The following is a 12,612-nucleotide window of genomic DNA, read 5'->3' as shown; positions in this document are numbered from 1 at the left end:
GAAAAGCTGCGTCCGCCCTCTCGACCTCTGGGCTGATCTCATCCTCTCGGTGGGTTCAGTATCTCAGCTCCGTCCATTTAACGACAACTTCATCCGCCGTGTATCTATTAATCCATCTGGAGCGCTCGCTGCGTTCAAACGGCGTCGTATTTACGACGTACGCCGGGAGAGTCCAAACGAACGGCGCCCTCTTGTGGTATTCAACGAGGTCGCAACTCGACTTTTTATTTTTATTTTTTGTGTGAAGTGTATTGAACAAAATTTTGATATACGAGTGCTCAATATTACATCATTTAAAAAAAAAAAAAAGCTGTAATTTAGATAAGCAAGTAAAGTCATAACGATAGATAAAATGATATATATTCCATTAATATAAAATTATGGGGAGCAGGAGAGAAAAAAAAATACAGGTGAAGAAAGAAAACAAACGACAACAACAACAGATATTATTCCTCTTCCATGAGTTCATTGTATAATTGTGGAAGTATTGTTTAGTTGCAGTGTGTTTGCTGATATTTACAGAAACGTCAGAGGACACGTTTCGTCGGATGTGGAGCTAACGAGTTTGTCTTCGCAACTTGGGTAACGAGGAAAATGTGCATTTCCTGCATCATGGTACCGAGGTGCCGTTGCCCGGCAACTATTTCCCCACTGAACCACTTAGAGCTCCATTGAAAGCCGTACGGTGCCCACGACTTCCCGTGTCGTAACCACGAGCTCGTCGTAAAATATTAATAACGACGACGTTAAAGTCACGTGTGACAGCAGCTCTCTGACCCACCCGGAGATCAAAGCCAACAAAGTGGGTTTGGAAGTAATAATTAACTGATGAGTTTATATATATATATATATATATATAAAGCGAATAAAGCTTTATCGGCCGGGTGTGTTTACACATACAAGGAATGTGACTTGTAACTTGTTCTCTCAGTGTAGAAGCACAGAAACAGACATAAATGGACCTATATATATATATATATATATATGTTTTCTGCCTTCATTTTTTGGTTTTAAAAATGTTCTTAAAAAATGTCATCACCTTAAGTTGACCTCTATCGTCTTGCAAATCAAATCACTTTGATTGTTTGTTTTTTTTACAGTAAATAAATAGAATAACTCGGTTTGAAAAAAAAAAAAAGTCAATGGAAACAATTTGCCTCCGCATGTGTCTCTATGTGGCATCCGACACATGTGCCACATGTCTGCCGTGTGTGTTCGCTCTGCCGGTGGCAGCCGTGGGCGAAGCCGATGGCACGTCTTGTGTTGAAACCGAAGAGCGGCAGCTGCTCCGCCGTCCGCGGGGACTTTTTTTTTTTTTTTTTTTTTTTTTGCTTCATGTGGTCTCAGCGTGACACTTTCCATCTCCTGTTTCTGCATCTGGCCTTCGTACTCTTAGAAAAGTCTATTTGATAGCAAATTATGGTGTAATTTATCATTCATTTTTTTTTCTGTGCTTTGAAATTGTGTTTTAGTTAAGTCCTCTTCGGCTGCCGTCTCACAGACTTTTTTTTTTTTTTTTTTTTCCTCCGTCCCTGAACGCACCACAGGGCCTCGGCTATGGGGGGATCCAAGAGTAAGCCCAAGGACGCGGGCCACCGAACCCGCAGCCTCGAAGGCAACTTGAGCTCCGGGGGAGGGGCAGGCGCCCACCACCCCAACTCCGCCCAGCAGTCCCTGACGCCCAACCGGAGCCCCACCGTGGACGGAGGCCTCGGCGGCAATCCGAATAACGCCGAGCTGGCGCTGTTCGGGGGCGTGGACAACAACACCGTCACTTCTCCCAACAGAATCACGCTCGCCGGTGAGAAGCTCAAAGATTAATAAAAAATAAATAAAAAATTGTTTTTTTTGATTCAGCGCCTTTTTCCATGTGTTTTTTTTGTTGTGTTTTTTTTCACTGTAAAACTTCTCGTCTGAACAGGAGGCGTGACGACCTTCGTGGCGCTGTACGACTACGAGTCTCGGACGGCCTCGGATCTGTCGTTCAGGAAGGGCGAACGCCTCCAGATCGTAAACAACACGTAAGGAACACACAATAAACATTCGCACTAACTTTTTATATATATATATATATATATATTTATCTGTGGCTTTGTTTTAAATACTTCCCTTTCGTGCGCTCACGCATCGTACTCTTTTCATGTTAAGGCACTTACTTGTGTCGTACTTGGACGGCAATAACCGGAAATAACCGCGACATTTGAATGCAACACGTGCCGACAAATATTTGACCCAGAAATTTGCATATTTTCTTTCCCCCTTTTGTTTTAACACGCTCAATAAACACCCTGATCGACGCCGGCACGCTGGTGCACGTTTCTGTACTTCTGAACTTGTGCACTCAAAATAGTGAGCGTCAGTACGCGAGCAGGACGTTTTGGAAAACGCAGCGTACGTCTCCTCCGTCGCTCGCATCGCCCCAAAATCATCTTTTTTTTTTTTTTTTTGGTCTGACTGACTGCCTCGGGCTCTAAAATACGTGTCACTCGTCTCTCTGAGAACTTCCGTAACCATGGGAACGGGCTCCCCACCTCCTCTCATCACCCCCCCCCCCCCACCCCTCAGTCGAGTTGACACATTTCTGCACAAAAAATGTCGCTTCATTCACAAAAGCTGATCGTCTTCGCTGCTGTTTGCACTTCATTTAGGATATTTATTTATTTATTTATTGTTTTGCCGGTGGAAGAAGCGAGACTTTAATCCAATCTCAACCTGTTTAGGAAGGAGAGGGGGCGGAGTTAAAGGGAAGGTCACGCTTGGTTTTTTTTTTTGGTTTTTTTTTAAAGTAGAGGGTTTTTTCGGTGGCTCTTATGAATCAATAGAGGTGCAGTGAACCGTAATACGGCAGTGCTGCAACCCCCCCCCCCCTACCCTTCCCCGCCCCACCAGTGCCGAAACAAACTGCTGACCTAGAAGGCAGCAGCTCAGAACAATGGTGGATTATCGCTGCATCTGGCCCCTTAAGCCACAGACCCGGATCATTACTGGGTCAAGTAGGGTCCAGGATCCACGAATCCAAGTCTCAGATTAGTTAACGAGGGTTAAAACAGTCCAAATTAGCTTAGTTGTCTGAGTTAAATGTAATATTAAAGTAGTGCACACACACACACACACAGAGAGAGAGAGAGACCCGACAGGCTTGAAAATCTCAGACTTTGTGCTTTTTCTTCGTTATGTAACGTCGTATATTCGAGTCTTATCTGTGTACTTTGTGCTACTCTGCTCTCTGTATTTCTTTAACCTCTTCTTCTTTTTCCACCATTTTCCCCCCTTTTCATCTCTCCCGTTCATTTCTTCATCACAAACCATCATGTGTTTTTTTTACAGGAGGAAGGTGAACTGCAGGTTTGTGACGCTTCTCTGTAATTGTATTTGCGTTGTTTTTGTTTTTTTTTGGTGTCACGTAACACTTTAAAACCACTTCACTTCTAGAAAGGCACCGACCACATAACTCTCCCCTCTCCCTCCCCACTCCCTCCCCCCTCACCTCCCGTGAACCTTTCAGTACTGTAGTTCAGAGGAGTTGCTGTAAAGATGTGCTGCACCATAAACATTTCGAGTCGACTGAATGTAAAGAAGTACTTATTTAACTCTAGCACGGTGCTGCAAATCTGCAGCAGCTCCAGTCCCTGATGAAGTGTAGCATCGCAGGCGCCATCGCATGTTTGTGCAATTACGTAGCTTCGAAAATGTTATTTTCTTTTAATATCGCAGAAGAAAAAAAGGGGCTTTTTTAATTCATCGAGCTTCTCCAGTGGCCGAGAGCTTAATTACTTGCGGGAAATGACTTAAAATGAAACTGTTGTTTACTGCAAATGGAAGAAAAATGCACGTCGGTGTCGCGGATGTGTAAATGTGTGCGCTGTCGTTTTGGTCTGTGCAGAGAAGGCGACTGGTGGCTGGCGCGCTCCCTGACCACCGGAGAGAGCGGTTACATCCCCAGCAATTACGTGGCTCCGTCCGACTCCATCCAGGCAGAAGAGTAAAACAAACAAAAAAACACTTTCATTTTTATTTCATTTTTTTTTCCCCGCTCTGTCTCTTTTATCTGTTGTTCACTTGAGTATTAACGTGCAGATTTTCAAACTTTTTTTTTTTTTTTTGCTTGATGTGATTTTGATTTTGAGTTCTTAAAAGGAATAGTTTTGACATTTTTGGAAATGACCGTATTTGCTTTCTTGCTGGTAGAGGTAGATGAGAGGATGACGATCACACCGGGGAAGCTGCAGCCGGGTAGCTTAGCTTAGCATAAGGACAGGAAACGGGGGAAACGGATGAGGTTGCTAGGCAACAGCGGAGACTCCCAAGACGTCACTGTCCAGCCCGGAAACCGTTTCAAACACGGTTGCTTTTACACTTCCAGCGTGTGTAATGATAAAACAAATTTATGTATTTTTTTTGTTGTTGTTTCTAAATATGCCTCTAAAAGGAAGCCGTGTGTTAGCTTAGCTTAGCACAAAGACTGGAAACGGAGGTAAACGGCTAGCTTGGCTCGGTCTAAGGGGAACAAAAATAAATAAACAAAACAAGAAAGAAAAAAAATGTAAATGATGAGAAGAACAAAGATGATGCAGGACTAAAAATGGCAACAATTAAAACGCTGTGTTAAAAATCAATAAATAACATCAGGGGATAATAACGATAAAACTTTAAATAATAATAATAATTAGCCAGATTCTCATGTACCTCTACGAGAAAGCAAAAATAAACAACACAAAACATTCCCAACTGTTCCTTTAGGTAGAACATTTACTGCTTTCTCTGCCGTTCTTAACATACTAACCTGCTCGCTAACAATAAAGCTCAAACACTAACACTTCATTTCTCACCTTTGCCTCCTGCTCCACCAGTCACCTCAAACTGACTCTGGAGTCCAGGTAAGCAGCTGTTGCACTGTCGGCGCTCGTACACATCACATCTGGAATACACCGTGCAGCCAAGAGGTTCACCCTCCATTTGCCGTCCCCTTTCTTCTTCTTCTTCTTCTTCTTCTTCTTCTTCTTCTTCTTCTTCTTCTTCTCCCCAACATTCGTCTTCGTCCTCTCACCGATCCGCTCCCACGTTTTCTCCCTCTCGAACCTCACCAGGTGGTACTTCGGCAAAATCACGCGCCGCGACTCGGAGAGGCTGCTGCTGAGCTTGGAGAACCGGAGAGGAACTTTCCTGGTGAGAGAGAGCGAGACCACCAAAGGTAAAAAGTTTGTCAATAAACCTGAACAGAATCCCTCCAGAGATTCCCAAGTATGGATATTGGCCCGCAGGGTCGTACTTGCTCAATCGTGTACTTTTCACGCGAACGCAAGCCAAAACGGTGACGCTGACACGGCGCCCTCCGGCGGGCACGGTGTGTATTACACGTTCTCCCGTCCCGCGAACGAAAAACACCGTTTTCATGATTTCGTCACAGAAAATTCTTTTCCTCCTGATTGTTAAAAGTGTCTCCGGTATTCGACTGCACCTGCATCAGACTATTTCAGTCGATACCGAGCCCCCCGTTAAACAGAGGAAGTATTTTTAAAGAGCCGAAGGAATGTCACGACTTTTGGCTTCCTCAAACAGCGAAGCGGAGAGAAGATATATATATTTTTTTTTTTACAACAGTAAAAAGATAGTGAGCTTGTAAAGGACCTCATTAAGTCAACGGTGTTGCTCAACAATCCTACCAGCAGAGCACTTTGTCCTGGAAATGTAACTCTTCGGGTATATTTTTATGAACCTTGTAAAAAAAAAAAAAAAAAAAAAAAAGCTCAACTCTCGACACGAAGCTCGAGTTTGACTTCTCCGACGTGTCTAGCAAAATAAAAAAAAAAAAGGAGAAGAAAGTCAAATTCTTTGCGGCAGTAAGACATGTCGCCATGCTGCTCGCGTGGGTACAGAAGAGAAACAAACCCGGGCAGATGGGAAAAGGTTGGATGTGACGCCCGTGGGTCTGCTGGAGATGGTTCTGATAGGCTGCTGCTGCTGCAGCGACACGGTCCCTGCGGGCTTTGTGTGTGTGTGTGTGTGTGTGTGTGTGTGTGTGTGTGTGTGTGTGTGTGTGTCTGCATACACATGTGCATTACAGCATTCCTATTAAAGAATATGCACACAAGCCCTTAAGAGGGTACGGAGAGGGTCAAGGTGGGGAGAGCTGGACAGAAGGCGTCTAGATTTAGGCGAGCACGTGCGGTTTGGGAGGTACCGGCTGGGTGAGCAAAGACAGAATTAGGTCAAGCGTGGATCCGAGGCCGAGGGACTCGGACGGCCGCCGGCCGCATCGCCCACTTCGAACGTGAAGAGAAGGCAGTGGGGGCGGCGGCGGCGTCCTCGTCCTCGCCGTCGCCTTCAGGGGACCCGGCTCTGTGACTCGCACTGTTTTTACACTTGACTGACGCTGCCCTCTGGTGGTGCAACGAGCGCATCTAAACTATTTTTTTTTCCCCAATCCGGTTCACTCCTCGCCCTGCCACGCGAACGGGCTCCGTCACCTGATGTAACCCGGTGTTTGTTGTGGTAGAAGAAAAAATTGTGTGAAATATATAGTTAAGCGGTGTTACCCTCGAGGGTGATATTGGGATCATACAAGAAGTTACCGACCAAATGAAGTATGTAATCAAAATGTGCTCGTGCTGTGCTCTCAAAATACGAGACTTTTTGCTTGCGTGATCTCCGTTCGCGTGGCAACGCGTGGCGCACGACCAACAACTGGAAAACAGTCGCGTCAGCAGAAGCGAGTGTAACCTACGCGGTGTTTCCGACTGCGGGACGTAGGCCGCCCCTTAGCAACGACCCTAGCAACGGAGACGAGATCCGGTCGGTTTTGTTTTTGTTTTCTCAAACTGAATAAATGCAGCGCGTAGAAACACTAAACTGCTCAGCTAGCTCAGTCTGGTTGTAACCAAGATCTCTGCTGAAAAAATGATATCGATGGACTCGTGTATTTATTTATTTTTTTTAAAAGATTTTAGCACCGTGTCGGGTGTTTAAAACCAAACCGGTCAAGCCAGCCGCCGCTGGGATTTTAAGCGACTATCCGTGGTGTTACTCGGAGCAACAAAAAAAGAGACCCGATTTCACCAAATGGGTCACAATTAATAGACCTTTAACAAGTAAGAACAACATCATACTGCATATTATATGAAATTCAATTCCAATTACATATCGGCGGAGTGCTATTTACGAGTGATGAGCAGGGTGGGATGTCATGCTGATTTAAACACGTTCCAAATGTTGAGTCGACCAATCAGATCTCTGGGTCGGAACCACTTGCTGCATAATAACATAATATTCGCGAGTCTTCATTTAATGCATCATCCGATGTGTTTCGTTACCCTCTCCAGGTGCCTACTGTCTGTCCGTGCTCGACTACGACAACACCAAAGGGCTGAACGTGAAGCACTACAAGATCAGGAAGCTGGACAGCGGCGGCTTCTACATCACGTCGCGCACGCAGTTCAGCGTCCTGCAGCAGCTTGTCAATCACTACCGCAGTGAGTCCACCGGCAAAACAAAAACAAAACAAAACAAAAAAATCGCAGAGTCGGCGGTAATCACACGAGTGAGTAAAGAGGCCTCGTACGTTCACGCCGCCGTTACCCGCTATCTCCCTGTCGTCCCTCCTCAGAGCACGCCGACGGACTGTGTCACAGTCTGACGGACATCTGTCCCGTCCTGAAGCCGCAGACTCAAGGCCTCGCCAAGGACGCCTGGGAGATCCCGCGAGAGTCGCTCCGCCTCGACCTGAAGCTGGGACAGGGCTGCTTCGGAGAGGTCTGGATGGGTGAGTCCGGCTCTCGTCTGTCACCCCAAGAAAAATCGCGCGTCCACAGAAACAGAAAGCTTTCTTTGTGCTCTCGACTACAATATTTGGTGTTTAAATGTTACGTCGCAATTCTTTCTTCACACTCTAATCCAATTGCAGAAGTTCCCCGATTCAATACCAGAAGCTAAAAAAAAAAAAAAAAAAAGAGTCCTAACGATCAATACCGACGCGATCCTGACGCCTGTTTTTTGCTTTAGGAACGTGGAACGGTACGACGCGGGTGGCGATCAAGACCCTGAAGCCGGGCACCATGTCGCCCGAGGCCTTCCTGCAGGAGGCTCAGGTCATGAAGAAACTGAGGCACGAAAAGCTGGTTCAGCTTTACGCCGTGGTGTCCGAGGAGCCCATTTACATCGTCACGGAGTACATGGGCCAAGGTCGGCGTCAAAGTCGCACATTTCGGCGTTTTTATTCTTTCGTGACGTTTCATGTGTTTCTAAAGAGTCGAGCTGCACCGTTAAAAAAAACAAAACAAACCTGTCTTTTGTTTGTCTTATCAGATGCAGGAAAATGTTAAAATGCCGCAAAATTCAGGAAAAAATTCAGACTAAAATCTTGGATGTGAATATTTATATTTAAATTTATTGCAGGGCTTCCAGGCAGTGTGAAAAAAATAAGTGCAAACAATTCAGTCAGAATTTTTTTGTTTTTGTTCTCTATTTGTGTGTTTTCCCAAATAAATATGGCAGAATTAATATGGTATTAAAGAAAAACCTGCTTAAAGGAGGTTTACGGGTGAAAAAGCTAAAAACCTGTGTGACTCCAAGGATTTGACATTTAAAACCAAGTGGTGTGTTTTACTGCCTGAAAAAAAAAACTGTTCATCAAAACAACATGGAATTTGTCCATTAAACGCACCATCGTGCATTTATAAAAAAAAAAAAAAAAAAGGTGTTTTTAAGAATTATAGACTTTCCAGGATTTAGACAGATCCAGCAGGGGTCAGATTATTCTCACTTTTGCCGTCTGTGTCTCTGCTAACAGGAAGCTTGTTGGACTTCCTGAAGGGAGACATGGGGAAGATGCTCCGCCTCCCTCAGCTGGTGGACATGGCCTCACAGGTCAGCACCAATACTTTGCTCTCACTGGTCGTTGTTTTCTAATTTTTTGGGGGGTTTTTTGGGGTTTTTTTTATAAATGGAAAATAATCCCAAAATGTTTGCCTTTTTTTTTTTTTTTTGTTTTTTTTTCAGATTGCTTCGGGGATGGCCTACGTGGAGAGGATGAACTACGTGCACCGGGACCTGAGAGCCGCTAACATCCTGGTGGGAGATAACCTGGTTTGCAAAGTGGCCGATTTTGGTCTGGCTCGCCTCATTGAGGATAACGAGTACACTGCCAGGCAAGGTGAGACCACGATGGGATACAGGCTCACTTTATAGCACGAGTGTTCGTGCACTGTTTGCTGAATTACTTCAAACTTGGCAAAAGCATTCACTTGATACGGAGGAAGCACTGATTCGATTTTGGGGGGCAAAGGTCAAAGGTCAAGGTCACTGTGACCTCACGTGCCCGTCATCTGACCGCCCTGTTCTCGTGAAAGCCATATATCAAGAACGCCTTGAGGGGATTTGTTCAAACTTGGCGGAAACATTCACTGGGTACCAACGATGACCTGATAAGAATTTGGTGGTCGAGGGTCAAAAGTCAAGGTCACTGCGAGTTCAAATCCATTTTGTGAACGCGATATCTCAGGAACACCTTGAGGAAATCTCTTCCAATGTGGCACAAACATTCACTCGGACTCGTAGATTCACTGATTAGAATTTAGAGGTCAAAGGTCAGGGTCACTGCGAGTTCTGTATCGACATGGGTTTGGACAGACCTGCACGTCAACTCCACCTCGAGCGCTTAGCGGAGGAATGCAACAGCTACGCGGTAATTCCAGTGTCGGTATGTGCTTCAGTGCTCTAATTTCAACTTTGCTGATAAACCGGTTCCTCCTGCAGGAGCCAAGTTTCCCATCAAGTGGACGGCTCCCGAGGCTGCGCTGTACGGCCGCTTCACCATTAAATCCGACGTCTGGTCGTTTGGGATCCTGCTGACCGAACTGGCTACCAAAGGCCGAGTGCCCTATCCAGGCAAGAATGCATATTTATTTAACCTTTTTTATTTTAAATTTTCGTTGTGACTCAAGATTACTGACTTTGAGGTGTATTTTGTCACGAGCGTTAGATTCGAACTGCGATGTGTCTTTTCCCCCCGTTTCCAGGTATGGTGAACCGGGAGGTGTTGGACCAGGTGGAGCGCGGCTACAGGATGCCGTGCCCGGCCGAGTGCCCCGAGTCCCTCCACGAGCTGATGCTGACCTGCTGGAGGAAAGAGCCCGAGGAGCGGCCCACCTTCGAGTACCTGCAGGGCTTCCTGGAGGATTACTTCACCTCCACGGAGCCTCAGTACCAGCCGGGAGAGAACCTGTAAACCTGCAACCGACCATGTTTCTCTTCGAAATTTAAGCGAGCGTGGACAAGTGTGTGTGCGAGAGAGATAGTGTGTTTTGTCTGTGTAACGGGGCAGAAAGCCGACATCGTTTCTGGGTACAATCAGTGACTCTCTAGAGTGTCGGGGGAGACGTCACGCCGACCAGCAAAAAAAAAAAAATCCAGTCTTTCCAAAGTCGCTGTCATCCTCAACGATTTTCAAAGTACAAGACTTCCAAGTGTGGTTTTATTTAGATGTCCTTATTCAGATCATAAACAGGTTTGTCCACCTTCCTTTATGTTTGCGAGCCGCCCCTGATGCATTCCCCCGTGCATTCATCCCCGTGTTAGTTCGCCCGACCGGTCCTGTAATTTGCAGCGTCAACACGGGAAGTGACACGGGACTCTTGACATAAAAGTCTAACAGTGGATGTACGTATTGACCTGCTCACATCACCACTACAGGAAAGTTTTCCTACATTTTCTTTGTGAAACACACACAGACTCTTGTCTTCCATTTCTCCACTTGAGAAGCTTTTTTTTTTTTGGGGGGGGGGGATTTTAGGATATTCTGGATCTTAATTCTTTTATTTTGTTAACAGACCGGGATCAACTGGAAAACTTTTAATGGGGACATTTTATTTTGAAACTTTGCTTCCCCTGTGAAAAACACTGAGGCTATATTTTCCCAAACTGCTGTGAGTTGCAACTTCAGCGAGTGGACGAATTGGTTTTAAAGGCTGCGACCAACGTACAGCTCGACACAAAGAGAAGAGTCGCGTCTTCTATTTTCTATAATTGTGACTTTTCTTACTCGGCTACTGATCGCTGAAGCTCATCTCAGGATGGAAGGAGACGAGAACTCAAGATTTTTTGTGCCAATGAAAATCTCTTCTCTTTTTTTTTTTCTACCCTCTTCTACTGTGTAAAAGTGTATTTTAATACTATTTCGTACAACGAGTTGTGTAAAGAGAGGTTTTTACGTCTGAATCCACTGAACCCGTCTCCAGCACCAGTTTTTTTTTTTTTTTTTCAATATGCTGGATTTGTTTTCAGGCGTTCAAATTTTTTAAAACAAATCAGGTGAATCTTCTTTTATGTCTCTTTTCAGCTTCATTAACATGAAGACTTCTTTTTTTTTTTCTTCACTAATTAGTGTGGGCCTCTGAGCACAATCTTACACTGGAGATGATAAATGAGCCACTGAGTGATTTTAATTATGCCTCCTTGTGGCCTGTAGGGGGCAGACTACCACCCATCAATACATTAGCATGTATAGCAAAAAAAAAAAGAAAGAAATTGGCATCTTTTTTTTAAACCTAATTGTAAATATCCTTAATGCTAATATTTTGTATATATATAATCTTTATAATTTATTCCTTTTGAAAAATAACCCAATTGTTTATGTTGCTTTTCAGTATCACTGTTTCAAACTTTGTTTTATGGTACTTTTATGGGTTCAATAACATCTGACAGTAATGATATTAAATGAATATATATGAATATATATATTATAGAAATACTTTTCATTACCGGTATGTTTATTTGTGCACGTATTTCTGTGAAACTTATCTCAGTTGTTCATTTTCAATATGACCGACAAGACGTGAGGAGAAAAAGTGACAGTTTTGTCAGAGACTGATGAATCCACCAGCAACGCTTTCTATCCCATAATACAATCAATACCACAAATGTTTACATCCTATAATAATCTGAAGATCATTTTTGACGCCGTTTTTTTTTTTTTTTTTCTTGTCCAACATTTTACGAGTACGCCTGCGTGCGGCCCTTCGGTGGTACGATCAAGACTCCCTGTTTTTGTGGATTTTCATTCAGAGATTTGAAACGACTCAACGAGCCGAAGACGATGCAGCCCGCCACAAACGGGAAAGGAGCTGGATTACCTGTGTAGTGTCTGCTGTGTCCTGTGGACATGGGGCGATGCCACGATGAAAAGCACTGGCCTGCATCGGTGCCATCGGGTCATCTGGCATCACCCACCCCACCCCTCTTCCCCCACCCACCCTTCCTCCCGTCTTTTCCTGCTGTCTCAATGAATGTTCATGAGGATAAAAAAAAAAAAAACAATGGAAAAAGCGCATGTGAAAGCAGAGGGCATTTCCTGTGGGGTCTCCTTTTTCTGGCTATGCAGATATTTTTTAAATCTGTGATATTCCTATATATATATATATATATATGCATATATATATATATATATATATATACATACTCTTTTCTACTGTATTCAATGGGAATTTTCACGTAAATAACTCTGTTAAATCCTACTGAATATTGTTTCAAATTTGAAAGTACATTTGAATAAAATTTGTATATTGCCAGCTTCATCCTCTCCTTTTATTAATGGACCAAATTCTGGTTCTACGAGCAAGA

The 12,612-nt window shown here is 44.3% G+C and overlaps 1 protein-coding gene across 4 annotated transcripts in view; it reads left to right on the top strand.

Moving 5' to 3' along the window:
* Nucleotides 1-12,309, top strand: part of src (v-src avian sarcoma (Schmidt-Ruppin A-2) viral oncogene homolog) — a 28,395-nt gene extending 16,086 nt beyond the window's left edge. Inside the window, exons 2-14 of one of the 4 annotated variants that reach the window (XM_069710903.1) lie at nucleotides 1,548-1,801; nucleotides 1,922-2,021; nucleotides 3,328-3,345; nucleotides 3,884-3,982; nucleotides 4,851-4,877; nucleotides 5,088-5,191; nucleotides 7,320-7,469; nucleotides 7,604-7,759; nucleotides 7,999-8,178; nucleotides 8,786-8,862; nucleotides 8,995-9,148; nucleotides 9,751-9,882; nucleotides 10,014-12,309. In XM_069710903.1, the coding sequence (XP_069567004.1) occupies nucleotides 1,558-1,801; nucleotides 1,922-2,021; nucleotides 3,328-3,345; nucleotides 3,884-3,982; nucleotides 4,851-4,877; nucleotides 5,088-5,191; nucleotides 7,320-7,469; nucleotides 7,604-7,759; nucleotides 7,999-8,178; nucleotides 8,786-8,862; nucleotides 8,995-9,148; nucleotides 9,751-9,882; nucleotides 10,014-10,222 (1,650 nt within the window). In that variant the 5' untranslated portion in view covers nucleotides 1,548-1,557 and the 3' untranslated portion in view covers nucleotides 10,223-12,309. The remainder of the gene's footprint in view (nucleotides 1-1,547; nucleotides 1,802-1,921; nucleotides 2,022-3,327; nucleotides 3,346-3,883; nucleotides 3,983-4,850; nucleotides 4,878-5,087; nucleotides 5,192-7,319; nucleotides 7,470-7,603; nucleotides 7,760-7,998; nucleotides 8,179-8,785; nucleotides 8,863-8,994; nucleotides 9,149-9,750; nucleotides 9,883-10,013) is intronic. The other 3 variants (XM_069710905.1, XM_069710906.1, XM_069710907.1) reach the window with 3 other exon arrangements.
* Nucleotides 12,310-12,612: the final 303 nt, after the last annotated feature.

The sequence above is a fragment of the Brachyistius frenatus genome, unplaced genomic scaffold, assembly GCF_029030835.1.
Source record: "Brachyistius frenatus isolate BFR_SWC_R1_liver_20210118 unplaced genomic scaffold, ASM2903083v1 Contig_95, whole genome shotgun sequence".
Classification (NCBI taxonomy): Eukaryota; Metazoa; Chordata; class Actinopteri; family Embiotocidae; genus Brachyistius; species Brachyistius frenatus.
Note: the sequence above shows the minus strand (reverse complement) of the source record. Positions and strands in the feature narration are given on the sequence as shown.